Source organism: Accipiter gentilis, chromosome 17, assembly GCF_929443795.1.
Source record: "Accipiter gentilis chromosome 17, bAccGen1.1, whole genome shotgun sequence".
NCBI classification, from domain to species: domain Eukaryota; kingdom Metazoa; phylum Chordata; class Aves; order Accipitriformes; family Accipitridae; genus Astur; species Astur gentilis.
The window spans coordinates 9,435,777-9,449,913 of record NC_064896.1 but is presented as its reverse complement, the minus strand read 5'-3'; the positions used below and the strand labels follow the sequence as shown (position 1 = coordinate 9,449,913).

The following is a 14,137-nucleotide window of genomic DNA, read 5'->3' as shown; positions in this document are numbered from 1 at the left end:
TTTTTGCATGACTGTTACTTATCGATCAGGAAAAACGTTAATCATAAAAATGGTTTAGTGTGAAGTTGTAGGGTTGTGAACACTTGTCAGGAGATTTGTTGCTAAAGGTATAAGTACCCAAATCCTGTACCTTTCTTTGAAAATTCCAGCCTGAATTGGTATGAGCTTAGTTGTCGTTCCAGTTGGTAACAAAATCCGAAATCCAGTGGAGTACTTCAGTGACATCTTTTGATTTGGAATATCTGAATGAGAATGATAAAGACTCACCTGGCATGTGTTTAACACCATTATTTTAAACACAACTGAAAAAAATGTTTACCATTACTTTTTTTTTTTAGTAAGTAGAATTACCACAAAATATGTAATGTTCAGGTACTTGCAAGTCTGGTTTTTGCAGTCTAGACTTGATCATGTTTATCTTCAATATGTAACATAGTTTATGAATGCGTTGGTATGGAAGGGATTTAGTTCTGAGCTTTTGTAATAAAACATATATGTGCCTCTATTTTTTCCTTTACATATGATCCTATTTCAAAGGAAGGCAGGTGTAGAGAATTGAGAGTTGAATGAGGCTGCATGTATTTTGTATATGCCTGTGATTCCATGTGGCAGTTGGTCTAGGGGTTTTTTAGGATTGTGGGAATGGGACTTAAAAGCAATGGCGTGGAAACGTATATAATTGAGTAGCTATGGGAAAAAATCATCTCTTGCCTAGGGGAGATACTCTTGCCATTTGGATTGGCTTCTTTATTTACACCAATTGTAAAGTTTGCTTCCCCAAAGATAACGATTGTCATTCCAGTAAAGTTTATAGGATGTCAGTAAACAGGTTAGAAAGTAAGTAAAAGGAGTTTGGAGATCGTCTTGGTGATGGAACACGTTTTCACTGAGGTTGTCAGGTATGCACAGCACCCTAGTTTATCTCACAGCTCCAGATAAGAGTTTGTCTATGCTGAATTCTTGTCATTGCTTTTAGCTCAGGGAATGTCCCAGCCTTGGGTCATAGTATTTCTGGGCCAGTCACAAAGAAAATACAGCACGTAGGGAAATAGCATATGCTGAAAGTAGCTCAGATGCCAATGACTTCATTAAGATCAGGCTTGGATTCCTTCCTCTCCCTTTTTTACCTCTTTTTGACTGTCAGTGGAAGCAACACAAGCCAAATTTTCTGGTTTTATATTAAAGCAGTTCAGATGCTTGTTCAAACTAGGATTGATTTTGGAGACATCTTGCACGACTTGCAATATTTCTTTTTTTTTTTTTTTTTTTAATAGCTAGCAATATTCTCCAAAATTATTTATGGTTACAGTTTCATCTCTTGCTGGCCCTTTTTTTCCCATGTAAATGAGATAGGTGCATGCAGTTGTCGTGTGTCTGTCCCCATCCTGTCGTCATCCCCTCCCACTTTGTGGTTGTTTTTTTGTTTTGTTTGTTTTTTTCATTTTCAAGATTGCTGACTTTACACGTTGCTCCTCTGGATTTCCTGGTGATTCAGGGGTATGTCTGGCTGTGAAAGCTTTCCACTAGCAAAAGATGCTTCCAACACAACACCACTGAAATGTAGGAATTGTACAAATTGTTATGTTTTGCTTTCTTTCATAGAACTGGTTACCCCCCCACCATCACCATCCTCCAAGCCCTGTTTTCCATTTTCATGATGCTTGGCAGACCTGACATCTGCAAAGTAACTGATGTCCAAAGCTCTTAGCTGTGTTCAGCTTTAGAAACATTGAAAGGACTGTATAGTGGGAATGTGCTGAGCTGTCAACTCTTTCAAAATCAGCGTTTGTGTGGATCTCAATTTAGGTGCCCCTAGAAGCAAGGTGCTGGGGAGGGGGGAATCAAACACTTTTATTTTGTGGTTCCTCTGTCTTTTAGCACTAAAGCTTGTGCCAGTCATTTGGGATCTATAATTTCCTCCTCATGGAGAAAATAAATCTGTTTGGTTTCTTGAAGTTCACACTCCATGTGAAGAAAACAACGGTGGTTGCTCCCATCTGTGCCTGCTGTCTCCAAGAGACCCCTTCTACAGCTGTGCCTGTCCCACTGGTGTGCAGCTAGAAGACGATGGCAGGACATGCAAATCAGGTAGGAGCTTGGCTTTTCTACAGTGACAGTGTTGAGTTGGTTTGGGTTTGCTGCTTAGAAGTTGAGCCTTGAAAAAGTGAATTGAGAGGAACTGCCTGACACTGAAATGTCACTCATGTCCTGATGAAGATGGCAGAAATTTTACACTCAAATCTCCTGCCAGGCTACCATAGATGGTGATTTTTATGAACTAAAGTAATTCCTTGCATCAGAAATTGGAGAATTTGACTGTAATTTATTTTGTGTCTTTTGACTGTATTTTGTGTTCCCAGTTCTCTGTGGGAATGAAGTAGTATGTGGGCCATGTTGTGGATTTTTATTAGAAGTAAGCTATTGTAGGACGTCTTTCCATTTAGACAATAGATCATGGACAGACTTCTGCTCCCTTCCATTTATTGTCCAGTAGTAGTCAATGATGCAGTACTGGTGGCCGAGTTATTGCCCTCCAGTTCCATCTTAAAGTTAGCATTATGCTTGAGACATGTTCTGCATACAGATGTGCCAAAAATTTGTCCACGTGCCCATGTAGTATTTTAGAGGTAAACCAGTGAGTTGCCCCTGCTTTGATTAGTTTTATAATGAAATAATTTGTACTGAAAAATTCAAAATTAAGATTTAAACTAAAATACCATTTTTCTGGTTCTGAAGATTAATCAACCCTCTGTTTCCCTTTGGGCTGCTCTGTGGGAAGGATTTATGAGAAAATTGCACTGGGAATTTTTTTTTCCTGGGTCTAGGTTGTGTTTTAATTGACAAGTGTAACTAGATGCATATTTTGTATCCTTAAGTTGAATAAGTCTAGTGGTATATTTTGAAAGCTTGGTTTTATCATTGACCAGGAAGCCTCTTTTAAAAATGCATCTTACAAAAGCAGGCAATTAACACCGATACGGCGGTAGGACATTAGGAGGCAAGGTTTTGGAGAATGTTCTGCCAACAGACTAAAAGACACTCTGCTGCATTTTCAACGAGTCTAGTCAAAGAGTATAGTCTTTTTCTGATGTGGCTTGATTCCTCAAAGTACTAACACAAGCATAATAGATTCATTTGTGAACTTGAAGCAGAATTTGAACACTGAACCTCCAGGGTTTAAGGGCCAGCTTTACTAGCTCATCCTTCTGCAATTGAAAGGCTTATAAGGTAGTTTTTGCAGCTGCTGAAAGACCTTTCTCTTTCCTCCTTCCAGCTTTGGAAAGTTTTCCTTTCACAGTTTTTAGAAAAACATTGCTGAATGCTCAGGACAACCTTTTTAGACGTTCATGTTGACCTTAAGTTTCTGGCAGTAGGAATGAAGGTCAGCCTGCTTTTGGCATGTTGGTGGTTAGCACAAGCAGGAGTGACTGCTTATACTGTGCTTTCACCTTTCCATTGTCAGGCCAGACAATCTGTCAAGGGTGTTCAGTCAAAGGAGGGCAAAAAAGTGGAATGGAACAGGAAATCTGGTTTTGCATAAGAATGTGCCCTTTTGGTTCAGTTTTATGGATTATTTCTTTCCCAAGCTCCACATCTTTTGCTGTCCTGTCTGCCTTATGCCAACATCCATGTGCTTCTCTTTCCCCTCTTATTAATTAACTCCTTGGTTACAAGGAACTGACTTTTTGTTCTCTGCACAAGTCCTTTGTAGTAAAGTTGTATCAGCAACTACAGAAGCAACAGTGTTGACCACCTCTCCATTTTGTTCCCTATTGGCTTGGGCAAAAGTGCAAAAGTATAAAGTCACTTGGGTATATCAGCTGCTTTGACATTAGACTTTTAAGTGAATTACACAGATGCTACTGGGGATTTGTCTGCACGAGGAAAAAGCATTCTGTTCTCAAAATCTGTGTCCACATGGGTAGTTTACTGGTGCAAGTATAACTATATAATGTTACTATATAGCTCTGTCAGAAAGTATTCTTGTGCAGAAAAGCCCTGAGACTCTTAGGCGATTTCAGCTCTCTTGGATATTGAAGAACACATCTGTTGGTAATGTTCAGGTATGAGAGCTCTGTAGCTCTTTACAAAGACTGTTCAATGGTAATGGGCCTAGGTAGTTAAGAAAACATGAATTCAAGGGCAGACTGTGCCACTATTTGCTTTGCTGTGGGTTGTGTCCATATGCATTGAAACTCTGGATTTTTACACTTTTTCTAAACATATAACTGTTCATATGCTGAAACTATAAGGATTGTGTCTGTGTTAAAAGAATAATTCATTATTTTGTAGTTTTGGCTTTTAGTGTTGATTCATTCTAGCTTTCTCTCTGGTTCTAAACAGTTGCTCTGAGTAAATAAAAAAAAATTAGCTCTAAAGTAGATATCCATCACTAATAATTGATATTAAATATAAGGATAGATTGAAACTGGCATCAAGTATAAGTTCCTCTCTGGGAATGAGTACTGGTTTTGTGCAGGTAGATGTTTTGTGTTGCTTTCCTCCAGATGTGTGATATTAAGTCTGTTTTCCTCTGTTGACTGTGAAAATGCTCTGGACTTGCTTGAAGTTCTTATATCAACAAGGAGAGGGTTTATAAGTTTGGAAAGTAAATGTACTCTTAGCAAAGTGAGCATTCAAGCTATGATCTTTGGAATTGCTTGAGAAGTTGTGTTGGACCACTGCTGTCTTGGTGGATGTGTCCAAATACACGATTTTAGATAGGTATCTGAACCCAATCTTGCCTACGTAGAAGATAATGAAGTCATGGTTTGTAATGCCTGTCAGAGGCTGTCGGCTCTAGTCTGAAGTGCCTGTGGAGGGTGGCCTAGTCAGTAATAGCTCTTAGTACCTCGTAACTTCCAGGAGTGACTGACCTCTGAAATTCCATGTTTCAAAACAGAGCTTCAGTTCTTAGACCAGGTGGCTTTCTTGATTTGTGTTTGGGTTTTTTGGGGGTTTTTGTTTGTTTGTTTGTTTGTTGTTTTTGTTGTTGTTGTTGTTGTTGTTTTTTAATTTGCTTTTTTTGTTTGAAAGTCTTCTCTAAGCCTGCTTGAGCAAAGGCGCGAAGGTTTGGTTGCAGTCATTTAAAAGGGATGTGTAATTCTTCCCAATTAGCTCTTTTTTCATGCAGTCATAAAATTGTAAGCCTGTTTCAGTTAATCTTCAGTTTCTTGCTTTAGATGCTTTCTGATACAAATAATCAAAGTCTTAAGACCAAAGTAAAAATTATGTGTGTTCTATGCATATTTTGAGAGAAGCAAAGTTTGATGTGATCAGCAATGGACAAGCAAATAGGCCAGTTTAGCAAGCAGAGCAGAAGTGTGGACATTCTTTCAGTCATCTTGCTGACTTAGGGCTATCCTGAGGCTTTTCTTTCTTTCTTTAAGGATCACATTTATCATTTTATGAACAGAATTACTTTGATTCATGAGTCTTTTATTTGTCTGTGAGGGCTCCTTTCAGGCAGCTGTTCCTTCTCCTTCTGTCCTGAGCTTCCCTTCCTAGGATTTAGTGAGTTCTGTTATTGGGCTAGTAGTAGTTTCAAGTGTTGTGAGAAAGACAGGTGTATTAGTGGCTAGTGTCATGTCTCCAACAGTAAACCATTTGAACCTTTCTTACCTTGCAGGGCAGAGTCTTCAGGTGATAGCTGCATGCCATCTCCTTTGAGCAGCTTCACCTTCCTCATGCTTCTCATTCTTGCTTTCTTTGATACGCAGTGATTGACATGAATTTATCCATTTCTGACTACAGCTCTGGTGCACCTTTGGTATAATTTGCACTACTTAATGTGAATATTTCCAGGCAAAATGGAGCCAGAATCTTTCCATCCTGTTCCGCTTTCATGGAGCGGGTTTGCTTTGCTCTGCTAGGTGGAGGTACTGTCTCAAAATGTTGGATGACTCCCCCTGCTTTTTCCTTTCCTCTTTGACTTGACCGTGTGGTTCAGTTTAATCACATTCACGCAAGTCTAGCGGTTTGTTGTGTATCTTGTCAGCAAATTATGGTTAAACCCTGATCCTAGTCTTTTGTACAACAGCTATCTGTATGCATCCTTCCAAGATTAAGCCGGTTTCTGTAAACAGTGTTCAGTAGCCTGTTTCTCTTATGTTTCTGGAAAAGATATAATTTCTTTCTGCTGTATTCAGTGTTGCTGGCATACAGCTATTGCTGCAGGCCTTCTAAAAGAATGTCAAAAGCCTCATCTTTTTTCTTAGAAGTCGATGTATTTCCCTGTAAGTGGTCACTCTGTCTTCCTGAATGCCCTCTGCCTGTTAATGTTTTATTCCCAAAGGATCTTACTCTCATTGCACATCCTTTTCTACTATCATGATACCAAGTAAGTCAATTGTATATGAACTAAAATTAATTTGACAGAATTTTCAAACTGGTCATCCATGCCTGATGCCACAAAACATTTTGAGTGAAAGCTCAACTACTCCCCACCTTGCCCTCCCAACTTTTTACTGGCTTGGCTCTATGGCTATGGAGCTGTAATAAGTAGGATAAACTAGGACTTCAGCCAATGTTCTTTTTTATTGTATATTTTTTAACTTCAGCTAGAGCATTCAGAGCCATACAATGACAGGATTAGTCCAGATCCATGCAGCTTCTGGAAGCTGTGTACCCCAAGGTTTAAAAAACTATTTTCCAGTTTTATTTTTGTTTTGCATTAAATGTGTAATATTTTGCTGCAGTATATTGTCCTGGTTTCAGCTGGGATAGTTAATTTTCTCTCTAGTAGCTGGTATAGTGTTACATTTTGGATTTAGTAGGAGAATAAGGTTGGTAACACACTGATGTTTTCAGTTGTTGCTAAGTCTAAAGTTGTTCAGTCTGAAGTCAAGGATTTTTCAGCTTCTCGTGCCCTGCCAGCAAGAAGGCTGGAGGTGCACAAGAAGTTGGGATGGGACACAGCCAGGACAGCTGACCCAAACTGGCCAATGGAGTATTCCATACCATGTGATATCATACCCAGTATATAAACTGGGGGGAGTTGGCCAGGAGGGGCATATCGCTGCTGAGGGACTAACTGGACATCAGTCAGTGAGCAGTGAGCAAATGCATTGTGCATCACTTGTTTTGTATATTCTAATTATTTTTATTATTATTATTGTTTATTATTATTATTAATCTTTTTCCTTTCTGTCCTATTCAACTGTCTTTATCTGAACCCATGAGTTCTTTTTTTTTATTCTCTCCCCATCCCACTGGGTGGGGGGAATGAGTGAGCGGATGCATGGTGCTTAGTTGCTAACTGGGATTAAACCATGATGATGTGGATAAAATATTTCAGTAAAAGCTACAGAATTTTACTCTAGTTGTTAACGCAACTTCATTGCAGCAATTTCACTTGGCCTAGGCATCATTAGGTTTTGATCCATTTAACTAAAATTGCTGCACTGATTTTTGGATGGGATGGAGTTAATTTTCTTCATAGCAGTTTGTACAGTGCTCTTTTTTTGGATTTGTGACCAAAACAGTGTGGATAACACAGGGATTTTTTAGCAAGTGCTGCACAGTGCTTGCACAGTGTCAAGGCTTCTCTGTTTCTCGCCCTGCCCTGCCAGCGAGCAGGCTGGGGGTGCACTAGAAGTTGGGAGGGGACACAGCCAGGACAGCTGACCCCAACTGACAAAAGGGATATTCTAGACCATACAGTGTCATGCTCAGCACTAAAAGCTGGGGTAAAGAAGGAGGAAGGGGGGACATTTGGAGTTATGGCATTTGTCTTCCCAAGTCACTGTTAGGTGTGACGGACCCCTGCTTTCCTGGAATCAGCTGAACATCTGCCTGCCCATGGGAAGTGGTGAATGAATTCCTTATGTTGCTTTACTTGTGCGCACGGCTTTTGCTTTACCTATTAAACTGTCTTTATCTCAACCCATGAGTTTTCTCACTTTTACGTTTCCCATTCTCTCCCCACCCCACTGCAGGGGGTGCCAGTGAGTGGCTAGGTGGGGCTGAGCTGCCCACCGGAGTTAACTCATAACAATTGTGCTAACAGTAGCTGTGTTTTCTTTATCTTCTCCGGAGTTTGGAGGGGAAGCTATTAATTTCTGTAAAGTCTTCCTGTTAATTTTCCCTGATGTATTTTTATACTCTCTAATATGATGGAAGTTCCCTGATGATATTTTATCTGCTCATTCTGTGCTGGGTGATTTCTGTGCTTCCTGTGCAACCTGTGGCATTTGTATTTTTAGGTGTTATACACACTTGTCATATCTAAATTCCTCTCCAACCAAATTTAATTCTCCCTTAAGAGGAATCTTTTTGTGCTTGCTTCCACAAGAGAACCCAAATCCTTTCTGTGCGTTTCTGTAGGCATTGTTTACGCTGAAATCTCTTGGAGATTTAATTTTGCACTGATTTATTTTCTTTCCATTTGTGTTGAAAAGATGATGAGTCTGTTCCCTTTCTTGTAGTTCAGAGCGAGATGAGAGACCTGTTGGTAAGAAGGCATATGGGTGGTTGAGGTATTGGTTTATTTGCATGCCATGCAAACAACGGATAGCAAATGTGACATCAAGTGCAACCTAAACAAGTATTTGGCAGGGGAAGCATTTAGTGGCCGAGTCATCAGTCTTTCATCATAGCTGGACTAATCCTATCTTCTAGTGCTAAATCCAGGCTCTGATCTTTAACACCAGTAAAAGCTTGATGTCCATCTATAGGAGATATCCCTTCTCTGTCCATGACCTCCAAGTTTGTCATACTCTCAGAGAAATGCTCTTGGTGCACAAAGGAGTGATGCCTGGATCTCAGGGCAGTGCCGAGTCAAGTATGTTCCTTTAATATGCTGAGCATTGCTCAGTATAGATCTAAGTCAAGGAGCGTCTGGACTATGCTCTTAGTCACATGGTTTAGTTTTAGGTAGTCCTGCAAGGAATAGGGATTTGGACTCAATGATCCTTATGGGTCCCTTCCAACTCGAGACATTCTATGGATTCTAAGGAGACTGAGCACAACCATCTCCAGCAAGGGCTATAAAAACGTAAATGATTTTCTGCAGTAACTGAAGACAAGGAATTTGGCTGCAAAAGCAACAATATAGTAATGGTACCTTAGCTTCTGCTTACCTTGTTATTATTACTGAACTAGGAAAAAGTAAATGCCTATATACTGTAGATGGCTTTGTGAACTTGATGCTGTACTTACAATGCTTGATAGTAGATTACTTCTATCACGGATCTTTTCCTAAATGCTGTGTAAAAAAGTTCAGCCGGTTAATATGTTGTATTGGTTTTGTTTGGCAAGGTTTTGGTAGCGGGGGGGGGGGGGGGGGGGAGTGTTACAGGGGTGGCTTCTGTAAGAAGCTGCTGGAAGCTTCCCCTGTGTTCGAGAGAGAGCGAGCCCATACTAGCTGGCTCTAAGACGGACCCGCCGCCGGCCAAGGCCGAGCCAATCAGTGATAGTGGTAACGCCTCTGGGATAACATTTTTAAGAAGGGAAAAAAGTTGGGACGGGGAGAAACTGCCGCCGGAGTGAGGAGTGAGAACATGTAAGAGAAACAAGCCTGCGGACACCAAGGTCAGTGAAGAAGGAGGGGGAGGAGGTGCTCCAGGCGCCGGAGCGAAGATTCCCCTGCAGCCCGTGGGGAAGACCCTGGTGAGGCAGGCTGTCCCCCTGCAGTCCAGGGAGGTCCACGGTGGAGCAGATCTCCACCTGTAGCCCGTGGAGGACCCCACGCCGGAGCAGGTGGGTTTCCGAAGGAGGCTGTGACCCCGTGGGAACCCTGCGCTGGAGCAGGCTCCTGGCAGGGCCTGCGGATCTGTGGAGAGAGGAGCCCACGGAACAGGTTTTCTGGCAGGACTTGTGACCCCGTGGGGGACCCGCGCTGGAGCAGTGTGCTCCTGAAGGACTGCACACCGTGGAATGGACCCATGCTGGAGCAGTTCGTGAAGAACTGCAGCCCGTGGGAATGGCCCACGTTGGAGGAGTTCGTGGAGGACTGTCTCCCGTGGGTGGGACCCCACGCTGGAGCAGGGGAATAGTGTGATCAGCCCTCGTCCTGAGGAGGTGAAGCGGCAGAAAATAACGTGTGATGACCATAAACCCCATCCCTGTCCCTCTGTGCCGCTGGGGGGGCTTGGTGGTGAAATCCGGGAGGGTAGTTGTGCCCGGGAAGAACGGAGGGGTGGTGGGAAGGTGTTCTGAGATTTCATTTTACTTCTCATTACCTTGCTCTGGTTGATTTGTAATAAATTGAGTTAATTTTGCAAATTGAGTCTGTTTTGCCCGTGACGGTAATAGTGAATGATCTCTCCTGTCCTTATCTCGACCCGCGAGCCTTTTGTTATATTTTCTCTCCCCTATCCAGCTGAGGATGGGGGAGTGATAGAACGGCTTTGGTGGGCACCTGGTGTTGAGCCAGGGTCAACCCATCACATATGTTAAGGATCAATGTCCAGGATTACATTTACTCCTACCTAGTGACTTGCTTTAAGATTTGATACAGGGGAAGTAAAGAGCAGAAATCAAGGAAATTTGGTTATTTGCATCCCTGTAAAGAGCAGGACCTATTAGATACTGCAGCTGAATACAGATACAGAAAATCGTCTGGTACAATGGCAAGTGCCTGCTTGGTCCTCTACATGGATAGATGATACTATTTCGGTTGGTTTTTTCTGACTTTTGCTTCTTTCTGGTTTCCTCTTCTCAGGTCCTTTTATATATATTTATACATAAATGTGAGATTTTTAAAAAACCTTTCAAGTTTAAATTTCTCATTCTTAAGCTAGAGGTAATCTCAAGGTGAGTTGATAAGTTGAATAAAGTACACTGAAAAATGATTTTTCCATTTCATGATGGTAGTGAAAACTGGCCCTACTAAGATCACAGGAAAGTTCCCATAAGTTTCCCTGGGACCAAGGACTGCATCCAAGATCCTCTCTGGATATTTTTTGATGCCCTTTAATAACCCTAAAGTGTTTGTTGTTGTTATTTTATATTTTAAATTCTTTACATCATCTGGAACAAAGGATGATCAGCTTTATTGTGTTGCGGTAAATTGGCATACAAGTTAGGGTATGAATGTTTTAAAAAAATAATAATAAAAAATATATACACATTCGGTGTGTGCTATAAATGCTTAATTGCAAGAACTTTTAGTGTCTGTATGTCACAAGTTACTCGTGAATGGCCTGCTGACATAGCTGGCAGGTTTCATATTGAAACAGGTACCTGAATTGTCAATTGCGTTGGTGGCTTCTTTACCCTGGCAAATCTACACTTAGAAAAGAGAGGGTTTACACTACTTGAAATGTGGAAATTAAACTCTTACTGATGTCATTGTGAACATTCCTTAAAGCCAGCATAAGAGCCACTACCATATCTCTAACTTTAAACATGAGTCAAAGTTACTCATTTTCAGAACCTTCTTTTAGTTAATCAATGGCAGCAGGTAGGTTGTTTTAAAGCAGTTAGAAGGAGAGTTCCTCCCTCTCAAATGGGTGATGAGTACTTTCTAGAAATCTGGTTCCTTTAAGGTATCTCAGTCTAGCCAGCTGCTTTAGCAGTAATCTTGTCCCTGATATGTCAGAATGTAAGTGGTCATTTGTGACATATGGCATGTTGACCTCCAACTGATCAGAGACACATTTCTCCAGTTGAAGGCAACTGTTACTTGCTTCAGAGTGAGAGCGCTTTGGCTGTTGAGTCAGGCTCACATGGTGGTAGGAGCTCTGGGTTTCTGCTGGGGAAGTAAGACAGCTGTAGTTTCTCAAATGAACTAGGAAATTCTGTTTTCTCAAGTGAAAACCAGAAAAAAAAAATTGTAATTGGAGAAGAAGATGGTACCTTCAGCCATTTGAAGAGTCACCTTTCCTTATTTGTCCTTGATGCTGTTCGTGAGGCAGTTGATCAGGGTTGGGTAACATTCTCAGTGTCTAATTTCTCCTTGCCATTCTTCTCAATGCAAAACAGAAAGCACTGGTTTTGGAACCTGCTGGTTAATACTGCAGGGCTGAGACTGTTTTTTTTGTGCAGGAGATAGAAGAGTAATGAAGGAAGAAATGTTAAGGCACTCCCTTCTCATCTCCCTTGTGTTTCTTGGTGCACATCATATGTTTCAAAAGTTTTGTGTCTGCAGTTCCTTGGCTGAGCAATTGTCAGGTTATTTGAGCAACTAAGTCTCCAGGCAAGACAAGCAGGCAGACAAATACCTCCATTATAAAGTATTTATTCTCATGTGTTTTAACCACCAGAGAAGGTCCCTTTGCTAACACGTCTTCCTGATTGGTAAAGAGAAACAGCATGGGGTAATCCAGACTTTCTGTTTAAGTAGATCAATTACTAATTAGAGATGAACAGCCTCTTTGTGAAAGGGAAGGGTTAGGGAGACATTTGTTATTTGGGATAATTGCAGTAAATCAGCTCTTTCAAGTACCTGAAAAAGCTTCTGCGAGTATTGTGTGAATAACCTAAAATAACTGTCAGGAGTCTTATGGCACTTGGAAGATGCTGGAAGAGAAATCTTGTATATCAGTAGCTAAACTCTGATTATATTCTGGCATTGATTTGGGGCTGTATTGGGAAGGAGCACTCATGTCCTAATCTGTTTGTCATGAGGTAAGTAAACAAAGAACCTTAACAGCTGCCTGCATGCCCGTCTCTCCCCCTTGCTCACTCTGTGATTGAAATGCACTGTGGAAAACCATGATCTTTGGTTTGCAAGATGCTTTAACTTCATACATGTCTTCTGTTCTGTGCCTGGTGTCTGACTGCCATAGGAAGATGTTATCCAGAAGTTCTTCCTCATTCCCCCTCTCCATACTGCACTCCCCAAGGTGTATCATGCTTCTTTTGCTTATCAAGAAATTGTCGATCTCATGTTTTTCCTTTGTTAGTCTGAGATGGGCTTCTTAAAGATTACTGTGATCCTTCTCTGAAGGAGGGATTTGTGTAGTTGGCATGTCCCTTAATGCCTGCAGCCACATTAGTTCACTGATCATAGCAGTGTCTTCTCTTCAACCAGCAGATGATCTACTGAAAGGACCTTTGGGTATTTTGCACCAGATGAGAGGGAAAGTTTGGATATCAAATGTACAAGTAGTCTATGGTGGTTCCTGCAAGCTGGACAATTATCCAGATTCCAGGCTATGAAAATGAGATGCAGCGGGTTGAATGAGGAAATAGCATTTCACTTGCTGCATCTGGACCTGTGTTACATTACTTACTCCAAACACATCATATTGAGTCTTTAGCACTAAAACAATGGGCTAGGATGTTATTTACTCAGTAAGAAATAGTATTATGTGGAACTATATTTCATTGAGATACCTTTGCAATATACCGGAAGGGGTTGTAGAAACTGTCCAGCAATGGGTACCTGATGGTCTAGGAAATCTAGAGGTTACCTCTTTTATTTCTACTCCATTTCATAAAAACCTCATGAGTGGGTTTTTTTTCCTTTCATTCATGTGTAGATCTTGTTTGTTTTGAATATGTTTTCCCCTTGCTTTTGTTTGTATGTTATGTTTATGATTTTATTTGATCTGTATGAAAAGATTGTATTACTTTCTGTTCATAGCAGCTTTTATCCTCCTAAATGGGGAGTACTTGGTGTAGCAACAAAATGAAATAGCCTCATATGGAAATGGCCTTCTTTATAATTTAATTGCATAAAAGCCATTAGAAACATGCTGTAAGGAAGAAACCTGGAGGGACCGAGGAGCATTCTGGAAGGTCTGCCATATCATCTTCTAGCTCTGTTGTCAGTGGTTTTGCTGGGCTAGTGAATGAAACTCTCTTTTTGGGCTTTGGTGCATGTTTCAGATTGATGACTACTTTCCAGGACTCTAAAACACTGCCTAGTTAGAGATGGTAACCACCTCATTTTGTGTGTGGTTATGGGGGTTTTGTGTGTGTGTGTGTGTGTCCCTTTTCAGCACTGTTGAGCCTCTGGATTGATTCTGGTTTTACGCTGCAGGAGAACCACACCCTGCGTCTGCACTGAAAAGGTTTATGTGTAAACTTTGTTATCTTGTGTTCACCATGGCCTAGGTACATACACATGGAAAGTTACCAAGACGCAGTGATAACTTGTTAAGCTGCTGTAGCTTGACTGCCTCTTCAAAAATTGGGTGGCCAAGCTCTATTTTACTGCATCTATGTAGTAACAGTGAGGTTGAGATGC

At 41.1% G+C, this 14,137-nt stretch overlaps 1 protein-coding gene across 3 annotated transcripts in view; it reads left to right on the top strand.

Annotated features, from left to right (window-relative positions):
- The window catches only part of LRP5 (LDL receptor related protein 5), a 178,420-nt gene that overhangs the window by 57,633 nt on the left and 106,650 nt on the right, over positions 1 to 14,137 (top strand). For all 3 annotated transcript variants that reach the window (XM_049820573.1, XM_049820572.1, XM_049820574.1), the window contains one exon: positions 1,957 to 2,088. In XM_049820573.1, coding sequence (XP_049676530.1) covers positions 1,957 to 2,088 — 132 coding nt within the window. The remainder of the gene's footprint in view (positions 1 to 1,956; positions 2,089 to 14,137) is intronic.